The following is a 22,168-nucleotide window of genomic DNA, read 5'->3' as shown; positions in this document are numbered from 1 at the left end:
TTACCCAAAATCCTTTCCTGCATTTTTCCCTTTTATCACTGCCCTGTGAACATACTTCTGGGTAGTTCATGAGCCCTCTCCACTGGATTCCCGCTAGCTTTTGCCCATAGTGAACATGACAAGATTTTTGCTTTGTAGCAGATATAATTGTTTTTTGCCCAGCCTTAGGTGGGAACACAAGGACTTTCAGACCCTTTGCCTCTTCATTCTGAAAATACTCCCTGAGGTAAACAAGCCCTAAGACTAAGACGATGCACTGGAGCTCCAGGAAAGCCCTCGGTTGTGAAAGTTGTTTGGAAATAACCATTTTCTGATGCTGTAAAACAAGAGTTAATCCATGTTTCCACTGTGAAGGGCTGTTTGGATTTTTTTTTTTTTTAAGAAGGGGGAAAAAATTCGTTTCATTCTTTGCCAGCAATTTCCATGGAAATAAAGAGTTTCCAGCAAAAAATCGGTTCTGGATATTTCATCCAGAAAGTGAAAGATTTTCTCTGAACAATTGCAAGATTTCATCCAAAAGTCTGAGAGGCTTCATCCGAAATATTTCGCTTGTTGGCTGCAAACAAAGCACTGCCGAGCGAGAGAGGACGGAGAGCCCTGCGCAGCCCCCGCGCCCCCGCCCCGGTCCGCGGGCAGGCTCGGGCCCGCGGGGGATCCTACGGAGCCAGGAGCGGGGCGGGCACCGGCCGGCACGCAGCGCCCCGTCCCGCCGCGGGGCTCGGTCGGGGGCCTCCCCGGCACCTCCCGGGGCCTGCGAGCGGGAACAATCGCCGCGTTGTCCGGTCGCGGCCGCCGGCCCGGCGGCTCCCCCGCGCCCCGGTCCCCGTGCCCCGCGGGGGGACGCAGCGCTGGCGGGGCCAGCCGGGCTCCACCGCCGCCGCCGCCGCTCAGTCTGGCCCCGGCGGGGGCGGGGGTGGCGGCGGCGGCGGGGCGGGGGGGGCACACGGGCGGGCGGCGCGCAGGTAGCCCGGCGGCGCTGCGCCACGCGCGGCCACGACGTGGCGCTCTTGTCACGGGCACGGGCGCCGCGCGCCTGCGACGCGTCCGCGGCGCCCCCCGCGCCGCCACCGGCTGCTCCCACAGGGGGGCGGGGAGGGGGGGGCCGTGTCCCCCCGTGTCCGTGTCCTCCCTCCCCCACGGCGGATTAGCGGGGTTTGGGCCCGAAAGGGCGGCGGCGGGGCGCGGGGGCCCTGGGCAGCCGCTGAGGCGGCGCGGCGGGCATGTGCCGGTAAACAATGACCATATTGTGAAATAGAAAACAGACTCCGGCTCCCTCTGAAACGCTCGCTCCCCACCGGATGTGTTAAATAAAAACCGCTGGGGGAAAAAGAAGGGGAAAAAAAAAAAACCAGCAGAAAGTCAAGAAAATCGGGTTCGGGCTGGGAAGGACGGGGGGCAGGAAACCCGCAAACAGGCGGATTTGTATGGCCTCAGCTCGGTAAGCCTCGCACGGACTGCAACGGCTGCGGGTGCCTTCAAAAAAAAACCAGTCTGGGGGTTTTGCGGTTGTATCTGGTGGACTTCTGTCTTTTTTTTTCTTTTAATATCGAAACTTTTTTTTTTTTTCTTTTTTTCTTTTCTCCTTTTCCTGCCTTGCCTCCGAATAAAACAAGAGCAAACTTTTCCTGCTGCAGGAAACCGATCCAGATTTCCCCGGTGAGCTGCAAAAACAGCTTGGCCGGACGGCTTGGCCGGTCCCGCGGCGGCTGCGGCCGCGGCCGGGGCTGGGCGCGATACCGGCGCCCGCGTCCTCTCCTGTTTTCTCCCTTCAAACGGCACCTTCCTGCCCGGACGTGTCCAAGTGCAGTGCCCTGGAATTTATGACACAAACGGGCTTCCCCCCGACTCTCTCCCCCTCTTCATCTGTTTAAAATCTCTACCGTCCCTTCCAACTGGAGGCAAATTGGGTGGGAGCTTTAATAAATTTACTTCCCCCCTCCCCAGTCGTAAACAGATATCCCTCTCCGGTTCCTCTCTTTAGAAAAAAAATAAAGGGGGCGAGAGATAGTTCCAATGGATTTAAGTAAGTGATTCATATAATGAAATGTTTAGGGATTTGTTTAATGTGATTTTATATGAGCTGCGGACAGTTCCAAAGCAAACAATAAGTTCAAGTACAACATGCACGGTTGTGTTACAAGTGTTACCCAGCTGGCTGGGAGATCTTCGGTGAGCAAACAGGCTAAATCTGGAGAGTAAACAACTGCAGAAAAATCTACAACTCCAGGTCACTGAAAACAACCTTTTATTTGTTTTCTTTAGTGTCTAGTAAAATCTGATTTTTTTTTTTTTTCTGTAAAATTACCAGGGACGGGCATCTCCCGCCCGCGGCTTGCCCGGCCCGGCCGCGGAGCCCATCGCCCGGCACCCGGCTGCGCAGGCGGCCGCGGAAAACCGGGTGCTGGCGAAGGAGGGTGCTGCTGGTCGGGGTGCTGCAGGGGGTGGGGGAACACCGCTGCACAGCGCCAGCCGCTTCTGGGGGGCTGTCACCCGGGAAGCGGGCTTTTGAGGCAGCCTCCAAGTGGAGAAGCCCCGCGGCGGCCTCCCAGTGGTCCTGCCCACGCGTGAGGGTGATTTGAGCTCCCCTCGTGCTGGGCATCTGACCCTAGGCGGGAGCCGGACCAGATGGTGAGCATCGCCACAGGGCGGTACGGAGCGGCCACGCGTGGGGCCGAGAGGCCACGGGCGCACCTGGAGGGGCGCCGGGGGGAGGGGGGGACGGGGGGGTCTCCGCCCACGGGCACCGTGCCACAGCCAGGTCGCCTCTGGCGAAACCCGCGGGGTGGGTGCCCCTAGGCCGTGCGGTGACACCGGTGCCCCCCGGCAGCTTCCCCGCAGCCCCACGTCCCGCCGGGAGACTCCCGCCTGGCTCTGGGCCGCGCGAGGGTCTTCGACTCAGGAAATGATGTAACTAAAACTCATTATTTCTTTTAAATTTTTATTTATTTGGGGGGGTGTGTGTGTGTAATGGGATTTACTTTATTTAACACGGAGGTCGCGGGTGGCGCCCCCCCCCTCGGAGATGGAGGACAGCCGGGGTGAAACAACCCCACCTCGACGCTGAGGGTTATCGCCACCAGATCGGGAATCGCGTTGGGAAGCCAGAGCGCCCGGTGCCTCCTTCCCAAACCATCGACGTAGTCGGGAGGGAGCGGACAGCAGCTCCGAGCGGCGCGGCGGCGGCCCTTCCCGCGGGGCGGTGCGGGCTGGCGGTGCGGGGCGCCGGGCTGCGGGGTGGGGGGAGCCGGAAACCTCCCCATCGCGACGCCCCGGCTCAGAGATTGCTGTTGGTATTCACTTCAAAAGGGCTTGAATGGGACTTTTTTTTTCTTTTTTTTTTCCTTTTTTTTCCCCCTTTTTTTTTTTTTTTTTAAGCCAAAGCTTTGTTGTGCTAAACTAGTTGGACGAGTTAGGGTGTCGCTGCTCCCGATTGCTCTGGCCAATGGAACCCGATCCACCCTGCTGTGCGTAAGAGCGCAATTAAGGATTTAACCAAGCCTATGCTGCGCCCCAGCCAGCAGTCTGCCGGAGACAGACAGAGCGCCGCAGCCTCCTCCCCCAGCCATGTCTGCCTAGACCCGAGCAGCCCCAGCAGCCAGCCCCAGCCCGCCGCCGGCTCCGAGCTATGACAGGAGTATTTGACAGAAGGGTCCCCAACATCAGATCCGGCGACTTCCAGGCTCCTTTCCAGACGGCCGCAGCCATGCACCACCCGTCCCAGGAATCTCCCACTTTACCCGAGTCCTCGGCTACGGATTCCGACTACTACAGCCCGGCGGGGGGAGCCCCGCACGGCTACTGCTCGCCTACCTCGGCTTCCTACGGCAAAGCGCTCAACCCCTACCAGTATCAGTACCACGGCATGAACGGATCTGCTGGGAACTATCCTGCCAAAGCCTATGCAGACTACAGCTACGCCAGTCCCTACCACCAGTACAGCGGGGCTTACAACCGCGTACAGAGCTCCGCCAGCCAGCCAGGTGAGAGCCGGGGGCGTGCGGGGAGCGCCCGCGCCCGTGGGGAGCCCGGGGGCGCGCTCCCCGAAGGAGCCCTGCCCCGTGGACCGCGGGGTTGCAGCTTTCCCCGAGCCACGGGGAGAAATCAGTTCAAAAATTAAAAAAGAAGGGGAAAGGGAAAATTAAAGAAAGTTTTGTTTGGGTTTTTTTTTAAAAAAAAAAAAAAAAGAAGGAGGAAAGCTGGGTCTTGTTTTCCAGAGCAGCCCGCACGATCTAAACCACAAATCCCAGGGCTAGTGCTTTAGAGAAGCAAACGTCGCTCAGCTGCACCCGGGCCCCCACGGCTGCCTCCCTCCTCCTTCCCCCCGCAGGAAGAGGGGGGAAAAATAGCCGAGTCTTGTTGCGTGTCTCAAACTCAGGTTCGCGGTGGCGAAGAAAGTTTCCTTCCCCCCGTGCTGGAGGGGCGGGGGAGGAGACTGGGAGGGGGAGCCCAGCCGTGGCGGGGCTGCGGAGCCGGGAGCGTTTTTTACCAGAAAGCGCCGCGTTTTTAGCGCTTACCATTTACTTCTTTGTAAGTGGGTGGTTGGGGGGGGGGGGGGGGGGAGGGGGCAGGGGGAGGGGGGGAAGAAGGGGACAGGGAAAAATCCCAAATGGAGCCGGTAGCCAAGCCGAGCGCTGGGGCTGGGCCGGGACGAGAGCGGCCGCGGCGGCGCTTGGGGACCCGCCGGTGGCAGCGGGGGAAAGGCGCGGGCGTGCGGGGGAAGCGGTCGGTGCCCTGGGCAGGTCTGCGCTCCGGGCCAGCCTCTTCCCAGCAGGGCACTAAGTAATCCTCCCAATTCCCGCGGCGGGCAAGCGGGCGGGGCGTGCGCGCCCGCCCGCGCAGCGCTGCGCTGCCCTCCGCGGAGGATGCCCGGGGCGGTGGCGGGGAGCGGAGGAGGGCCGGGGTGGCCAAGGCCCGGTCCGGAGGGAGCGGGACACACACTCACCCCCGCCTCACCGCCGGGAACCGGCGGAGGGTGCCCGGGGCCGCCGGCGGGAGCCCCGGGGAGAGCCGCGGGGGCCCGTCGGGCCGGCGCCGCTGCCCTGCCCGGCCCGGCCCGCGGGCGGGAAGGCGCCGGGGGTAGGTGCGGAGCGGAGTCATGTCCCGCGCCTTAACGTCTGCGTCTGTGTCTCTCTCCTGCCCTTGCGCCCGTGCAGAGAAGGAGGTGGCGGAGCCCGAGGTCAGGATGGTGAACGGCAAACCAAAGAAAGTGCGCAAACCCCGGACTATTTATTCCAGCTTTCAGCTGGCGGCGTTGCAGAGGAGGTTTCAGAAGACCCAGTACCTCGCCCTGCCCGAGCGGGCCGAGCTGGCCGCTTCCCTGGGGCTCACGCAGACACAGGTACCGCGATCGGCTCGGCTCGGCTCGGCCCTGCTAGGCCTGTCCCGGCGGGGTGCAGAGCTCCGGGTCCCCCCCGCCCCGGGCGCGGCGGAAGGGCGGGATCGGGCGCCACGGAGGGTGGCGGGGAGCGGGTCTCCCGCAGCCGCAGAGCGCTGGCTTGCCAGGCAGGCATTAATGGTGTCGGTTTCCCTCCCCCTTCCCTCTTTCCTCCGCTCTCCTCTCCTCCCAGGTGAAAATTTGGTTTCAGAATAAAAGATCCAAGATCAAGAAGATCATGAAGAACGGGGAGATGCCGCCGGAGCACAGCCCCAGCTCCAGCGACCCCATGGCCTGCAACTCTCCACAGTCGCCTGCGGTTTGGGAACCTCAGGGCTCATCCCGCTCCCTCAGCCACCATGCCCACGCACACGCTCACCCTCCAAACTCCAACCCATCCCCTGCATCCAGCTACCTGGAGAGCTCCGCTTCCTGGTACCCCGCTGCCAACTCCATCAACTCCCACCTCCAACCCCATGGCTCTCTACAGCACCCGTTAGCGCTGGCCTCTGGGACAATTTATTAGAGTCTGACCCCTTTTTTTTTTTTTTTTTTTTTTGTTCCTTGGACTCCTGTGTTTTACTGTTAAGGAATAATAACGAAAGGAATGCATACGGGGAATTTTTAAAAGGGAAAAGAAACAAAAAGATTAAAATGTGTAAAGCTTGTGCATGTAAGTTATTGCATTTCAAAGGAAACCCTTTTTTATACAATACGGACATTTTTTGGCTCAGCTGTGGACACTATCAATGGTGCCTTGAAATCTATGACCTCAACTTTTCCAGAGACTTTTTTTTCAATGTTATTTTAACCCTGTAAATAATTGTAGATAGAGGAATTAAACTGTATATTCTGAATAAAATAAAATTATTTCGACCACGAGAAACGTTTCCAAATTACCTTCTTCTATTAATAAGAGGGAGAAAACAAAAAATAATAATGCCGATTTGCTTGCAGAGAACGGAGCGAGGAAAGAGGCATTTTTGCGGGGCCCGATCCTGGGAGTTCCCATTGGGTGGCCGTGCCGTGCCACCACAGCCCAGGCGCGGTGGCAGGATCTGACCCTCGTAGGTCCCCATGGGCGAGCCAAGGGGCGGCGATGCTCCATCCCCGCTGGAAAAGGGGCTCTTGCAAGACCGCACACACCTCACCGCACAGTGATGTAAAGCTGAAGAGAGAGCTGCCCATCCTAATGCCAGAAAGCAAATCTCTCGCCTTAAGCCGCCCTGAATCCTTTCCTGAGAGCAATTAGCGTCGAGAGCTGCACACTCCACAGCCCATCAGTCGCCCGTGTGCGCTCGGCTAATTATACAAATTACGTTTCCGTCAAAGGGAGCCACTAAATATGAGAAAAGGATAAAATGAGGGCCCCGCTCCCCTCGCTCCTGGTCACAGCCTGCGGCGGCTCCGGCTGAAGGAGGGACTTTGCGGAGGTACTTTTGGGTTTTGGGGTTTTTTTTTTAACCTCTATGGACATGGTTTAGGGCAAAAGGCGGGCGGCGGAGCCGTCACTTGCGCGTCCCGGCGCGCTGGGGAGGGGACGGGGCCACAAGCGAGGTGGCCACAGCGCTGCCCACGGGCGCGCAGCACCGGCGTGGCGGCGCGCCCGAGCGTGGCACCCTCTCCCGGCAGAACCCCCGGGTTTTCCCCGGCACTAACCGGCCCGCGGGGGTCCCCACGGCGGCACACGCTCCCGCGGGCCCCCCCTCTCCCCGGCCGGGGTTCAGCGGGGAGCCGCGCTGGGAATTCACGGCCGCGCGGGGGAAGGCGGCAGCGGTGAATGTGACAAAGGCGTCGCTTGAAGGATCCCCGAGATAAAATATGACCCCCTGTCACCCGAGGATGGCGGGCAGAGCGCTGGCAGGGCCGGGAGAGGAGGCCTGAAAAGGCACGCTCCTGCCCTGGGGCGCACTTACCTGTCTCTAGTCTTCCTCCCTGCTGCCCTCCCCCTCCTTTCTTCTCCCTCCGCTCCTGCCTGCCATGTTTTGCGCGTGTGCGTGAGTATGAGTGCGTGTGCGTGTTTTCTCCCCGAAGAAAGAAGCCCGGGGTTGCTGTTTTGTAACAGGTTTGGGGGTTGGTAAATGGCTTGCTGTACAATAGACCAGTTTGTTCGGTGAAGCTGCTCTCTGCACGCCGGGGAAGGGTGCGTGGGTGCCGGAGACAGGGCGGCGGGGGCCGCCGCGGCCTCCCACCCCTGCCCGCTGCCGGCTCCCGGGCCGCCGAAGCCCCGCCGCCCCCTGCCTCCTCTCCTCGGCTCCAGTCACAGGCTCCCGCTCATTTCGCTTGCAAGGTTTCAGGGACTTTCCCCGAACCTGGGGCTGCTGAAAAGCTCGGCTTTGTCTCTTCTGCTAACTCGCACCCTGTGGGAAAAAAAAAAACAAAACAAACCAACAACCCGGCCTTTTAATTTTCTTCCGTTCTTTTCCTCGTTTCCCTCCAGACAAGCATTATTTTTTTCCCCCCAACCTGCAGTAAGAGATTTTCCCCTCCCCGAGGTCCCTTCCCTTTGCAGAAAGGCTTGGACACAAGAGGTGGAAGTCTATTTCCCAGGTGGGTCCACCCATCCTTTTCTCGGAGGAGCTGCTGTGGGGCTGTTTGGTTTCAGTACCGCGCAGGGGCCGGGAGCGGGCGGACAGCGCAGGCCCAGCCCCGGGGATCCCAGCGGGATGCCGGCAGGCAGGATGCCGGGCAGGGATCACTCTGCCGGCGCTGGCTGGGCAGCCCGGGCTCTGGCACCGCTCCCCTCTCCCAGCCAGCCGAGTCAGCTCGGCTCCGTTTCCATGCCGGTCCCTTTCCCTGCTTAATTTCTCCTCCTGCCGGCTCGGGGTGGTGTTGGGCAGGCCGGGGAGAGCCTGGCACCCTTTCCCGGGAGAGGGTAGCCAGGCCCGGTTAGGAAATACCCCTCGCCGGGGCTCCCCGTCGCCGTGGCCCCGGCCCCAATGCACACCCAGGGTCTCCAGCCGCTACGCGAGAGCCCCCGGTCGAGGGGGGTGCTCCGGTCCCTCCTGCACCCCTCTCTCTCCCAGCAGGCACAGCCCTCCCCGCCCGGGCGCACCCCCGGGGCTCCGGCGGCGGCCGGAGGGAGCCTGGCTTGCCCGGGCCTCCCCCCTTGCTTCCCCGGGAAGGGATGAACTGTCCTTTGTCTGACGCTGGGTTTGGGCTCGGCGGATTGCTGGCCCGGGGCTTTTTTTTTTTTTTTCACCCCCTCTCTCTTCCCCTCCCTTCTCTTTTCCTGGCGGCCACTTCCATGTGGAGCCGGGACAGCTCGGGGAGCCGAGAGGAGCCACATTCCTGTGGGTGCCGAGCGGCTCCAGGGCTGAGCCACAGGGCCTGACACACAGACACACAGACACACAGAGCAGCCTGCACCCCAGCTGCCCCATATCGAGAGCTCCTGACACTGCCTGCACCCCTGGGGCTCTCCCACCCACAGCAGATCCACACACACCGCGCACTGCGCTCGCCCCCGCGTGGGGTGCACACCCACGACACGCACAACACCCACACCCAGATACACACAGCTGACTCCCCACCTACTGACAGCGGGGGAACACCTTTCCCCGTCCCGCCCCGAGCCCCCCGCCGATCCCTGCCCGGGCATCTCCGCATCGCCCAGCGGGGAAGAGCCTCCGGGGGCGGGGGGAAGCGCTGCCTCCTCGCCAAGCAACCCGGTTTCCCTCCCCCTCTTCCATGGGGGAAAAAAACCCACCACCTCCAACCTGTCGCCGCGTCAAGGCAGCCCGCTCCTCAGGCCTTTCTATCGCCCTCTCGCTCCCCTCGGTCTCCCCCACCGACCGGTGCCCCCGCGGGGCGCGCTGCCTGCGTGGGCCCGCGGGCGCTGCCCGCTCCGCCGCCGGCCGCGCTCCGTCCCGAGCGTGCAGTGCACATGTGGCATCGATTAAAGATTTCTACCACGCAATTTTGCGACTGACAGGCTTTAGGTGGTTCGGTTGTGGATTACAGAAAGGAGATCTATTGCTTCAGGAAAGTCAGGGCGGACTGGGGGGGAGAAACCCCTCTTCTTGCTTTCAGTCATTGGAGCGGTTGCCTGCAGAAACGCAATAACCTGTTTTATAGGTCAGACAAGAGCCGTGAAAATAGCGACCGCGGAGTTTACATTAAGCCTCAAGCCTCCCTTTCCCTCTCTCTTCTCTTTCTTTTTTTTTTTTTTTTTTAGGGAGAATCTGTGTTACATCAATTTAATGTTTCTGCTCTTTGTTCGGCGGTGCGTCTATTTACATACGATTTGGGAGGATAAGCAATGGTCTATCTGCCAGGAACATAGACCCGATAAATCCCGAAACGCACCCACGCCCCGGGTGTCTGTGTGAACACCTTCCACGGCCACCACCTTCAAGGCCGCGGGAAAAACTCCCAGGCCCCCTGGCCTCCTTATTTCCCTTAGGTGAGGGCCCAGGGAGCCGGGACCGGCCAGAAGCTGCAACTGATTGAGCACTTGTCAAGGAAGAGCCTGGGGATGGCTCCTCGCTCTCCTCCCGCTGCTGCCTGCCCCTCCGCGCTCCCGGAAAGGTTGCCTAAACCTCAGCCTGGGCTTTGCAGCCGGACCAGCGAGCCTCGCCGGGCCGGATCCTGACTTGGCTCCGAGCTCTGCAGCGGCATCGTCTGCCTGACTGCGGAGCTGGCCCTCCATCCCAGGAAATCTTTAGAGTCTCCTCGATATCCACCACATAACGCGTTTATAGGGCTTTTTTTTGCTCGCGGTATCCACTGAGCTTTCGTTTCCCTTTCTTTGCATTATTTTTATTAGTAGCGGGGGAGGAAAGCGCGCAGGGGAAGGCTGCGGGCTGCCGGGCGCGGCTGCAGCCGGGGGAGGCCGGCAAGGGCCGGGGCCGGCACCCCTCTGTCCGCGGGGCCGGCCCCCGGCGATCCCCCCCCCGCAGCCGGGCCCTGCCTGTACCTGCCGGAGGGGCTGCAATCGCTCTTTGATGATTTGGCCCATTAAAAATGAAGCGGGTTTGTGTATTTCGTGTCCAGGGTTCATAAAAGCTAATCAGGAGCGGAAAGCGAACTAGCCCAATGAGTTAACCTCGCTAGCTGCAGGTAGTCCTGTTAGCCAGGCTCTTTCGGTTAATTAATTACAATTGCGTCGGTTCTGGGATAATTTCCTTAAAGGACCCCTGACGACTGGTCCAGCGGGTGGGCGGGAGCGCAAAAGGGCCGCGGGCTCCGCAGCCTCCCGCGGAGGGTGCCCCGCACCCCGCGCCCTCCCCCGCCCGGTTACGAGGCTCCCGAGGCTCCGTGCCCGAAAGTGACGTTCAGTCACCTGAGAGGCACACGACAAGGGCGAGCCCGCTTTTGGGGATGGGTGGGGAGCCCGGGGATCCTTCGGGCACCGGGGAGAGGCTGCCGGGAAGAGCTGAGCCGAGAGGCGGACGGATGCGGGCGGGAGCGCGGAGCATCAGCCCCTGCCCGCACACCAGGCTCGCACGCGTTGAGATTTGGACACGTAACGCTGCAGACCACTGATTTGCTATTTTCTTAATTCCCGCTCTTCTCATTCCCTATGAATCAGTCTTTTGTCCTTCAGAGTTTGATTTGATCGCTACTGTTCACATTTCACTTTTGTATTTTTCTCTCCCTATACCATTACTCATTGAGTGCCCCGTGAAATTACAATCGTACATTTTCAACTCAGCAACCCATTTGCAGTGCAAAAATAGGGTCTAAATAATGGCTGAATTAGCCCTACTGGACAGTTTCAGATGTAACACTCTGTAATAATTATATTGCAGGCTGGATTAGGATGCTATTATCATAATCTGGACGTTTACAATTATCTGTAATTTGCAAAGATGCGCCAGGTCTTGATTACAGCAGTTTTTTTTTATCAAGCTAACCATCACTAAACAGTGACAGTAATAACAGCTAATTTTGCTGGCAATATAAGAGGTGCTGGGGTGTGCAAACAATTTCACACCTGGATGTGCTCACTCAACCAAGAATATAGAGAAAGAGCTTCTGCCCTGAGACTCAGAAAAATATTCTCCACTGCTTCAGTTCAGTATAGATTTCTAGACCCCGATCCTTGCTTAGCAGATTTTCAGAGGGGGTAAGTTTTGGGGCTCGCTTGGGTTCGGGGTCGGTTTGTGGCTGCTTCGCGCCTTCCCCTTCGAGGCACGCTCTGTCCTTGCTCGTTCCCCCACTTTCGCGGTCACTCTTGCGCCGGTGGTTTCCCCCCACCGGGCCGAACCCCAGCGGCTCCGTGCCCCCTTTTTCCTCCCGGTGCTGCCGGTGGCGGCGGGCGGCGCGGGGCCGGGGGGGGCGCGGGGAGGGCGCGGCGGGGGCGCCGCCGAGCTACTGGAGGGGCGGCGGGGGGTGGGAGGGGGCTCCGGCGGCCGGTAGAGGAAACGGTACGAGCCCCGTGGCCAACCCCGGCCGCCCGTCCCCGCAGCGGGGCGGCGAGAGCGCGCCTTTCCGCGGCTCCCCGCGGCGCCCATCCCCGCGGCCCCGGGGCGGCGGAGCCCGGCGGCGGGCGGGCGGGCGGTAGCGGAGCCGGCGCTGGCAGCCCGGCGGCGGCAGGTTTGGCGGCTGGCGTGGGGAGCTGCCGCCGCTCCATCCATAGATGACGCTGTTTCACGAGAGTCTCCCGGGGCGGCAGCAGCGCGAGTGGGAGCCGCCGCTGCCGCTGCTGCCATTCGCTCCCCCCCTGCTCCCGGGAAGGCCTGCCTTTCTCCCCTTCTCCCGCTCTGTTAAGCTACCGTTTTTTTTTTTTTTTTCTTTATTATTACCATTATTTGCTTAGTTGCTTGCTGCCTGGACTTTATTTAAACCTATCTGAGAAATCACTCGTGGGGGAGGAGGGCACGACGCACCGCGAGGCTTTCCGCACCGGCACCCACGCTGGCACCAGCGAGGCGTGCAGGCGAGGACGAGCCCCCCGAAAGCCCACGGGAAGCAGCGAGCCCCCATCTCCCGCCCGCGCCCGCCCCCGGGCCCGCCAGCACGGGGAGGGACGGGACACACCGCCCGCCGCCCTCCCCACTCGGGGGCTGCAGCGAAAGGGTTAAGGCGGCTGCGGGGGCCGTGGGGGCCGGGAGCCGCCAGGGTGGGCTCGGATCGGCTGGGCCGGGCTCCCCGGGCTGCGGGACCCGCTCACCTGGGCATCCGCCGCCCTTGTGCGGGGGCGAGGGTGAGCCCGCACAGGGGCCAGCCGTGGCGCGGGGGGGCGGGGTGTGAAGCAGGGTTTTCTGAGATACACACACACACACAAATGCTGTTGGTTTAAATGTATGGTAGCTTTCTCTCCAGTGTCATTTGAATAATTCAGTGAGCCCCACTACCAGCTGTACTTCTGAAGCCTCTTCCATTCTTTTCATCATTATAATTTTGGTTAATTTTCAATTTTAGGCCCTACGTCTCTGCAATTTGTGTATGAATAACAGAATAATTTTCCTCTTTTGTTTCGCCTTTCCTGTTCCTGAATCTAAATAAAGATGGCTTTTTAGTATTAAAAGTGGAAGAAAATTACAGGTAATTATCTTTGACGGTAAAAACGCTGTAATCAGCGGGCTACATGAAAAATTACTCTAATTATGGCTGCATTTAAGAGAATGGAAAAAAACCTTCTTGTGGATAAAAACCTTAAATTGTCCCCAATGTCTGCTTCAAATTGGATGGCACTGCAGCTGGAGGCTTTGTTCAGAATTGATCCTGGGGAGCTCTGAACCCAAAGTTTCACAGTGGGAAGGGGAAAAAAAGAAAAGAAAACATTTTTCCTAATGTAACAATACGAATGGTAGAAAATGACAAGACTGATCGGTTTTAAACCACTCTGAAGACTGACTGAGCGTGGAAGTTGCTCAAAAAAAAAAAACAAAAAACACCCCCCAAAAAACTGGTATATTGGTAAGTAGTCTTTGCTTTGTGTCTAATTATAGTGACTGTCCTTTTGCACGACTGTATGTAGCTGTCATTATATGGAGCACTCTGAGGATCTCTATTGACTTCTGATAAATGGCTCAGTGGTTTCAAGGTTCATAATTTGAAGGATGCCCAGGTCTCTAGCCATTAATTCTCGCAGTATGGGGCACCCAGCTTGGATGAGGAAAGGGCTTTTCATTGTCAGTAGTTGCTGTGCTTTCCACAAGCTGGTGAGGCTGGAGCTGGCTGGACAGCGTGTTGTGTGCCTGGGCACCTCTCAGGGCTTTGCAAAACATTCCTCAGCTTGCATTGTATGCTCTTTAAAAACAAAGGAGGGCGCCTCCTTTCTTAATAATTTGGAGTCTCCAACCTTTGGGAAGAAAGGCAGGGCTCTGAGCTTTGCCTCGGCGAGAAAGCTTAGCTGAGCAGTGAAATCGCAGCAGAAATGGCCGGGTGATTAGAAACTTCTTCCAGGCTTATCTTTGCGGTCTCGATCTCTCTTGTCTTCGTCGTAGCCTTAAAACTAACCCAAACACCAGCTTCTCCCCCCCTCCCCCCCATCTTTTCTGTCTTTGCTGGCAGATATATGTTCAGTGGCGGTGTCTGTGCGTGCAGGCAGGCGGGGGGACCGCGTCCAGCCACCTGGGCTGGACTCGGGGGGCAGCTCGGGGGAGGCGGGCATCCGCTAAGGCGGAGAGAAATAGGAGCCAGGCGGGCGTTTTGTGGCTTTTACTCTATATATGAAAGAAGACAAAAACATACAAAGTATATATACAACTAAAATTCAACAATATATACAGAAAGGTTGCTCGGGGAAAAGGTCCCCCTCGCTCAGTGGGTGAGACTGCCGTCAGGCAGCGCTGAACCTTCCTTCCCCAGAGCGCGGCGGCGGGTCCCGCCGCGGATCCCTCGCTCTGTCGTTCCTGCTCGTCTCCTGGAGTCTGTCCGGCTGTGTGTGCGGGTGTGTGCGGGTGTGTGCGGGTGAGGGGTCTCTTCGCGGGAGAGACGGTGGTTTCTTCTGAGCCGCAGCCCATTGCATTTTGAGAAAGCATGCAGGTTTTGCTTCGTGGTAATGTTCTAATCTTACAGTATATTTTAATTCTTCAACCAGTTCTCCTCCCCCCCCCCCCCCCTTCTTCTTCTTCTTTTTTTTTTAATCCCTTGTGTCTTCATTTTTTTCCCCCCAGTCCGGATTTAGTGAATAAAAATGAAGGAGCTTTGACTAGTCTCTCTTTCATCACATAATGTCTTTAGCTCATTAAACAAGTAAAAACGGCTGCCATGGTAGATTCAGGTTCTTCTTGTGGGCAAAGTCTGTAAAAAGTTTGTTTTGACGTATACTCCACAGAGAAAGAGGCTGGTGCCTTGGAGTCCAAAGGAAAATATCCTAAAGAGAAGTGTCTTCTGTGCGCCAGAATGAAAATTGTGTCTTTCTGTTCAAGATCAATCGCTGAGGTTACTTGAGAAAAAAAAAGAAAAAAAAAAAGCCACTCTGTCTCTTTGCCGCATCTACAAGTTCACACAGAGCCTGTTAGCTGGCACGGCTTGGCAAAGCAGGGGAACTTCTTGCCATGTCGAGACGAGGCGTTCTTGGGAGATTATTTCTTTTGGACAATTCACATCATTTGTGGTCTCTGCATTGTGTCTTGATGTGGAGAAGAATACCAGTGAGAATAGCCAGGCATGTAGCTGTTGGGAGGCATATTGACTCCCTTGGCAGAAGCTGAAACGTCCCAGACTGGAGGCAGAGCCGGAGAGCGCGGGGAGAGGGCGGCGGAGCCGGGCAGAGGGTCGCTCTCGTGGGGGTTGCTGCCCTGCTTCAGCAGCTTCTTGAATTTGGAGCGCTTGTTCTGAAACCAGATCTTCACCTGTAAACCAAAACGAAGCAGATATCAGGCCGCCGTCAGCACCCAGGGCGCTGCAGGGGAGACCCCGGGGGCTGCGGGTTTGCTCTAGGGAAGGTCTTGAGAGCCCACGCCAGTCGTGCGTGGGGATGGAGAGGGGGGAAGGAGGGGTGGCTACTGCTGCTCTCGGGCTCTGGATGCAGCTGGAGAGAACAGGAGGGGCAGAGCAGAGCTGGAAAATGAGAGGGATGCGGGTTTTAACCTGGAACGTTATTTGTCCTGGGCCAGACAGATTGATCGAGCTGAAACAGAGTACATGCTCTGAGCTTTCCTGCCTTAACACCTCATTCAGAATTTTGGAGGTCATTTGATCATTTTGGCAAACTGTTGTCAAACGCGGGCAATCATATGATTTTGTGCCAGGAGACAGGAGCCAATAGACAAAGGGCATCTTACAAAGAAATCGTGCATCCGAAACCATGCGCGATCGAGCGGTCCTTGCTGATGCCACGGGGGAGAAGGCACAACGGCACTGGGATTGTGGCTTTATTTTAAAAGTTGTTTTTAACGTAAAGAGAAAAAAAAAATCTCTTTTCTCAGTGATTAATTGGCTGTCATGATTGCTCTGGGTCTCATCCTGCTACTAATCCAGCAGAACTCCCGAGGAGGGAGCCTGTACTCCATGAGGTGTACAAGGATCGGGCCCGCTCTGGCAGATCGGAATTATTATAGAAATTATATATATGTAACATATATACAAACATATTCCTTCAAATCAAGCAAACAAAGAAAACAAGTCCCACGCGTGTTTTTGACCTTGCAAACTTTGGAGGCGTAATGTTAGGGCTTAAGCAGGGTTGCTTGTCTAGCTGCATGCTCAGGATCGGGCCCCCGACCCTATGCGTGCGAGAGAGAAGGCGAGACAGCAAAGGAGAGGCAGAGCGTGCATGCTCTGGGTACTGAAATCCCATTTGTAAAACCATCAGGTCTATTCCCATGATTAATATTTGCTGAGTATTTAAAAATCGCTGGCTGGAAGCGACTGATATCGATGACAATGATAGAACCTGAAGTTATTTGTTAAGCTCATAAATTCACATGGTTACATTTTACCGGATTGATCCCATCTATCCCTGCACTCCGCAAAGCCCAGCCTGGGAAGCCTGTAATGCCTCATGTGTCTTTCAAGCTTAAATTAGCAGAATGGCACAGCTACTCCAACCACACTTAACTACGGCTTAACCTGCTATAATTTTGTACACGGCTGTCTTTGATCTTCAGATCTATTATCACCTTTCGTACATTTTGCCCAGGGGCAACCACTGCATTTGTGTTAGTCATCCAGGGTGAATTAACTATTGATTTTACAGGTATTTCCTAACGTGTTCCTGCTTCCTCCCTACCTATAGGTTGCTACGAGGCAGCTTTTCTTTGCTTTTAGCTCTACCTCAGGCCCAGCGATTCCTTGCCTTTGTTTTGTTCTCCTTTTCACAGCTGGGCAACCGCATCTCGGGGCCGGAATTATCCCGAAATAGAGGCAGCTTTAAAATGTCATGTGTGGCATCAAAAGGGAGCCTTTGCTCGCCAGGCAGCTGAGGGAAGGGCGCGTTCAGGTCCTTCTGCGGCCGGCGGGTCTCTCTGTGATGCGTTAGACAAGTGCTATGGCATGGAGATGGGGGACCATGTGCGTTACCTTTCCTACCGTGCCCATACGGAGGCCAAAACGTCTAGGGAGCATCGTATCTGCTTGGCCTTTATTGCTCGCGCAGGATTTCAGTGGTTTGGGATTCCCAGTAATTACCTGAGTCTGGGTAAGTCCTAATGAAGCTGCCAGTTCAGCTCTCTCTGGAAGTGCCAGGTACTGAGTCTGCTGAAAGCGATGATTTAAAGCCTGGAGCTGTAGACTAGAGTAAATGGTTCGAGGCTTCCGAATCTTTTTCCCTTTTCCATTGAATCTGATTTCACCGTTTTCAATCACTGTGGTTTTTTGCTGATCTGCAAGCAAAACACCACAGCTGAAACATCACCCTCCTTCGCTATTTAACGCAGGCATTTGGGCTGCCGCGGCTCCTAAAATCCCAGCAGCCTGCCCCGGGTGCCGGTTCACCACCATCGCGTACACCCAGGCGCCGGTTCCTTACAGGCACCCCGCCACGCACGCTGCTGCTGGGGACAGACCCCAGGTGCTCTCTACCGGGAGACAAAACCACCACCCGGGCATAGCGGGCCCGCTGCCTTCCCCTCGGGGCTGGGTGGTGGGTAATAATAATAATAATAATAATAATATTAAAGTGCCACACTGGCTTCGTGGAGGGATGTCTGGTTCACGGGCCATCCAGGTTTTACCCAGCTAAGTGACTTCGCGTCGCCGGTTTGGTGGTCAGTGAATCACCGGTCCGAGACTTTTAACAATGCTTTTCTCCCCCCCCCGCCCCCCCCACCCCCACCGCCGTGCCCCTCCGGATGAATACGGACAAACGAGAGGTTCCCTGCAAAAAAAATACATAAATCAGACGGCCCCCGAGCGGAATGCGACCCGCTCGCCTGGAAACTTTCACTCCTCAGGTGTTAGCAGGAATTTTGCCTAAAGCCGGTCCCGCAGTAACAAAGGAGCGCCGAGCGCTGCCCGCCGGCCGCGAGGCGAGCGCGAGGCGCCGGTGCCCAGCGCCGCGGTACCGCCGGCGGGGGGGTGGGGGGGGGGTGGGGGGAGCGGCGGCCCCGCCGCCGATGTACCGGATCGGTAGGCCCGCGGAGGGGGCGCAGGAACAAGCAAAAAAACCCCCCCCTTCTCTCCCCGCGCACCCCCGGGGCCGGCATCTCCCCGGGCTCGGCGGGAGCGGGGGGCACGCTGGAGGTGGTTATGGCCGCGGAGAGGCCCGGGGACGGAGGGAGGTGGGGGTGTGTGGTGGCGGTGGGGGAGCTGGCGGCTGTTTGGGGAAGCGGTGCCGGCTCACCTGCATCGTCCGCCCGCGTCTGGCTGGCTGCGCTGCTGTTGTGGTAGGACTGGAGGTAAGGGCTGTGCTGCGAGTGGCTCACGTAGGGGTAGGCGGCCAGCGAGCGGTGGTTGTAGGAGCTGGCGCTGCCGGAGTAGGGCGAGCTGTGGTGGTGATGCTGGTGGTGCGGGTGCGAGCCGGCGGCGGAGTGCAGGCAGTGCAGCGGGTAGTGGGCGCCGGCCATGGCCGGCGAGCTCTGCTGGGAGTGGGGCGGCGGCGGCGGCTGCGGCGGCGGCGGCTGCTGCTGCCCGAACTCCATGAAGGCGGATTTGGAGGAGTCTTGCGCGTCCAGCCCGTCAGCCATCGTAGTCATGGTCATCATCAAAGTTTGGGAGGGAGAGCGCGGCGCTCCCCGGCTCGCCCCCCGCGCTCTGCCTCCTCTCTGCCCAGCCACCGCCGCTCCCCTTACCCGCCGCGGCACCGCTGGAGAGAGGCGGCGGTGATTTAATTTAATTTCTTTTCTCTTTTTTTTTTTTTCTTTTCCGCCTTTTTTTTTTCTCCCCCCCCCCTCCTCTCCAAGGAGCCGTTGTGCGAGGGGCCTCGTTCACTGAGGGAGGGGAGGAAGGGGAGGGCGGTGTGCGGGGTGTGTGGAGGGGGAGGGCGGGCTACTCCCGGCGCTTTTTTGCGCCGCTCTTTTCCTTCATCCCCCCGGCGCGTGGGGTGGGTGGTTGTTTTTTTTTTTTTTTTGGGGGGGGGGGAAGAAGAGGCCGGGCGTGGGGGGGGGAGGGGGGTTTAAGGTGGGAGCCGGGAAAGTTGGGGCTCCGGCGCTTCGACTTGAAGGGCAGGGACGCGCACAAGTCGAATGGTTCGTCTCCGGAGGGCAGCGCCTCCCTCATTGGTCACTCAACCCCCTGACGTCACCGCCCCGCCGCGCCGGCAGCGCGCGCGCTGCCCGCCCCCATTCCCCCCCTCCCCGTTTTCCCCACCCGCGCGCGGGGCGCGGAGCGCGCGAGGCGCGCTCCGCGCCCCGCGCGCGGGTGGGGAAAAGGGGAGCGCCTGCCCCCATCCCCCCCTCACCCTCCCGTCCCAAAATCACGCATCCCCCACCATACGACCCCCTCCATCCCCCGCCAAAACCCCTTGCGCGGTATTTTCGCTGCGGCGAAGAGACGCGCAACGCATTTTTCCCCGCTGAAAGCGGCGGCAGCGGCAGCTCCCGTAATCGCTTTCAAATATATGCAAATGGCTAGGTGCGGTTGGCGGTTTTGGCAAAAGCTTGATTAGGATATAAACGACCCAAGGAAAAAAAAAGTGCCTGCGCCCTAAATTTGTCTTTAGATTACAATTCCAGTTGATTTTATTTTATTGTCAACATTGTTAATGATAAAAATAGAGTCGTTTTACAGTTATTTTTACTTTCTGGAAGGAGGCAATTAGACTTCTAATCAGGAATACACAAAAATCTCCCATGATTAACTGCAGTACTTTGTTCAAATTGCTGCTATAAAATTCAGAACAATTTGCCTGTAATGATTATGGACTGGGTTTATTTTGGGAGGTGGAATAAAAGTGGATATAGCATAAATTATCCTCTAATTATACACCAGTGTCGCCTCAATTATCCTCTTATCAAAATGGTTGTCTAACTGCCGCATTTAGTTTCAATTCTCTCCTTTTTTCTATAAAAAGAACTTCATACCTTGTTATTATTAATCCATTTATTATTTGCAAGGGGATTTATATCCGAACATCCAGGTGGAATTACCACTTCTCTTTCAAAGATGGACTGGGGAAAGACATTAAGTTTGATCCAGCACGGCGGAGGATCTCTCTCTCCTCTCTCTCTCTCTCCCCTCTCTCTCTCTCTCGCTCCCTCTCTCCTTTTTCCCCCCTTTCCCTCGCTTAAACCTCCTCGCGTCCAGCTAAGCATGAACTCCAGAGACAGACCCCACCGGAGAGGACTGAGGTAGGAAGGACCCGGCGGAACTCGCTAAGCCTAGAGAAATCCGAAAGTTGCTCTAGATGGGGAAACGGGCTGGAGGCTTCGGGCTTTGAAAACCAACACCGGCACCAGCAGCCGCCGCTTGCAAAACCCCGCACAGCCCAGAGACATCCCCAGACCCAGCACAGGTCCTGACACTGCCTCTCACAGCGACATTGCCTGAGGATTGGTTTCTAGATTTTGCAGATATTTTTTTTTCCCTCTTAACGCGTCGCTTTTGGAAATATTTAGAGCGGGTTTCACTCTGGGATTTTCCCCCCCTCCCCCCCGCCTCTCCTTTTCTTCATTTATGTTTGGGTTTCGCTTCTCCACAGCCCGGTCATTAGCTATGGGGAGCCGAGGGTGCGAGCCCCCTCTTTGCATACCGCACCGTCCGGGGGGTGGGGGGAAGGGGGCTGCGACGCGGTGCTCGATCGGCGGCAGGGCATAGCCCACAGGCTCTCGGCGCTTATAGCGCAGCTGGCTCCTTCCAGGGGCGGCCGGGAGGTCTTTTTTCCTGGGCGGCTGTGATGTTTTATGCCCCCTTACCCACCCTCTCATCGCTGTTTCACTTCTTGAGCCCTTGGAGCCGGTTCAGTAACTCTGAATGCAGTTGTAAGTGTCTTGCCTTGTTCTCCTGCTTTAACAAGAGTTCCACTTTAACACGCGAAAGGGTAACCCGATCCAGGCGTTTACAAATCTACAATGAATAAAAATATAGAGAAAGGGGAAGAGAAGGGAAAGAATTCCTACTGGGAGCCTTTATTCATAAGTGTAGGTAATGTACTCAATAGGAACAGGTACATTTGGCAGTTTTATTGCTTTATACCCTCCAGCTTGCTGCTAACATCGTGAAGGCGTTTTTTCGCAGGTGCACATACTAGCAATTTCTCCAGCAGCAAGAGCATGCATAACAAAAGGTGTCAGAAAATGGGCTGGGGGGTGTTTGCAACACGCTGCTTTCTTACTTCGAAATAATTCCTGCCGCAGAATGGATGCTAACCCGGGAACGGGAGAAAGTTGGGCAGGAGAGGAGACCGGCTTGAAACAATTCCTAGATGCCACCTTAGGGAAGGGAATAAGGCTCCCGAGTCAGGCAACGTGAAACAAAAAGGAGAGGAAGAAAAGGCAGGGAGAGCCTGCAGGAGCTGCTCCTTTCGACAGGCAGCAAAGGGAGCTGCATGTGCACCACTGGCTCAGCCTAGCTGAGAGACGAGGCGCCGTGGGGCGAGCCGATGTCGCACCCCCGGGACAGGCGGCGGCTCCGGGTGCGGGCCGGGGGTTGCGGGAGACCCCGCCGGGCACCGGCGCTGCTCTCCCCGCGGTGCTCAGACATCCTCCTCTGTCGTCAGGACAGTTGACTCCATCCAGCCTCACACCGATAATTTTCCCCAATTTAATTAGGGAAATCTCTCGGTATGGAGCTGCCGGTGATTGGTCGATGTTAATGACTCGGCTGCAGAGAGTCACGCTGCTTGTCAATATTTATTGTTTTCTTTTCTTTTTCTTCCCCTCCATCCCCCTTTTCCCCGTGGCTTCTGGCACGAAGGATCCGTGCCTGCGGGGAGGGGGAGCGCGGCGGGGACGGGCACGGTTCGGTTCGGCCAGGCACGGCTAGGTATGGCCCGGCCCGGCTCTGCTGCCCGCCCGGCGGAGCTGCCCCGTGGCCCCGCCGCCCTGCCTCCCCCCACTCCCTTTACCCGCACCTGGGGGCGGAGGGGAAAGAGGTGCGCGGGGGGCAATAGGAGCCCGAGCCGTGCCCTGGCAGAGGCAGCAGCTGTAGGGGTATTTCTTCTTCGAGGGGCAGGCAGGCCCCGGGCCCGCGCCGGGGCGGCCGGGGATCCCTGCCCGCCCGGAGCCCGCATTGCCGGGCACCAGCCCTCCTCGGCTCCGGCTTCCCTGCAACAGAGCTCCATTACCAGCCTCCTTCTGAGAAAATTAGACCCGAATCAATAGCTCTGGACGTACCGGAGCAGCGGGGTGCTCATTTCCGGGGGGGGTGACTCATGAAAGGGGGGAAGGGGGACACCCCCCACCTCGTAGTCCCCTCGCACTGAATTGCCTCTGAAAGCGAGCAGGCAGCAGTCACGAGTGGGGCGCGGAGCTGCGGAGGCGGGAGCCCACAGGGGGAGCTGCCTGGCCTGGACCGAGGACC

At 57.8% G+C, this 22,168-nt stretch overlaps 2 protein-coding genes across 2 annotated transcripts; one reads left to right on the top strand and one right to left on the bottom strand.

The window, feature by feature from the left end:
- The first annotated feature begins 3,507 nt into the window (after window positions 1-3,507).
- On the top strand, window positions 3,508-6,255 carry DLX5 (distal-less homeobox 5). Its single transcript, XM_075086114.1, has 3 exons — window positions 3,508-3,980; window positions 5,154-5,338; window positions 5,568-6,255. The coding sequence occupies exons 1-3, from the start codon at window positions 3,626-3,628 to the stop codon at window positions 5,898-5,900; spliced, it is 873 nt and encodes a 290-aa protein (XP_074942215.1). The 5' UTR covers window positions 3,508-3,625; the 3' UTR covers window positions 5,901-6,255.
- A 7,871-nt stretch (window positions 6,256-14,126) lies between these two features.
- DLX6 (distal-less homeobox 6) lies at window positions 14,127-18,920 on the bottom strand. The gene is made up of 3 exons (XM_075086113.1): window positions 18,054-18,920; window positions 16,901-17,094; window positions 14,127-15,123 (listed from the first exon to the last, which is right to left on the bottom strand). Exons 1-3 carry the CDS (start codon window positions 18,412-18,414, stop codon window positions 14,872-14,874), a joined length of 807 nt encoding a protein of 268 aa, XP_074942214.1. The 5' UTR covers window positions 18,415-18,920; the 3' UTR covers window positions 14,127-14,871.
- Between the last annotated feature and the right edge of the window lie 3,248 nt (window positions 18,921-22,168).

This window comes from Phalacrocorax aristotelis, chromosome 2 (assembly GCF_949628215.1).
Source record: "Phalacrocorax aristotelis chromosome 2, bGulAri2.1, whole genome shotgun sequence".
NCBI classification, from domain to species: domain Eukaryota; kingdom Metazoa; phylum Chordata; class Aves; order Suliformes; family Phalacrocoracidae; genus Phalacrocorax; species Phalacrocorax aristotelis.
The sequence above is the reverse complement of the archived record's forward strand: the minus strand, read 5'-3'. Positions and strand labels throughout refer to the sequence as shown.

Bases quoted from the DNA above. Each gene is read 5' to 3' on its own strand.
- DLX5 (XM_075086114.1), top strand. From the start codon at position 3,626: ATGACAGGAGTATTTGACAGAAGGGTCCCCAACATCAGATCCGGCGAC. The intron at 3,981-5,153 runs GTGAGAGCCGGG...GCGCCCGTGCAG, and splicing joins GAGCTCCGCCAGCCAGCCAG to AGAAGGAGGTGGCGGAGCCC. The intron at 5,339-5,567 runs GTACCGCGATCG...CTCTCCTCCCAG, and splicing joins TGGGGCTCACGCAGACACAG to GTGAAAATTTGGTTTCAGAA.
- DLX6 (XM_075086113.1), bottom strand. From the start codon at position 18,414: ATGATGACCATGACTACGATGGCTGACGGGCTGGACGCGCAAGACTCC. The intron at 17,095-18,053 runs GTGAGCCGGCAC...TTTTGCTTGCAG, and splicing joins GACGCGGGCGGACGATGCAG to ATCAGCAAAAAACCACAGTG. The intron at 15,124-16,900 runs GTAATTACTGGG...TTTGGTTTACAG, and splicing joins TAGGACTTACCCAGACTCAG to GTGAAGATCTGGTTTCAGAA.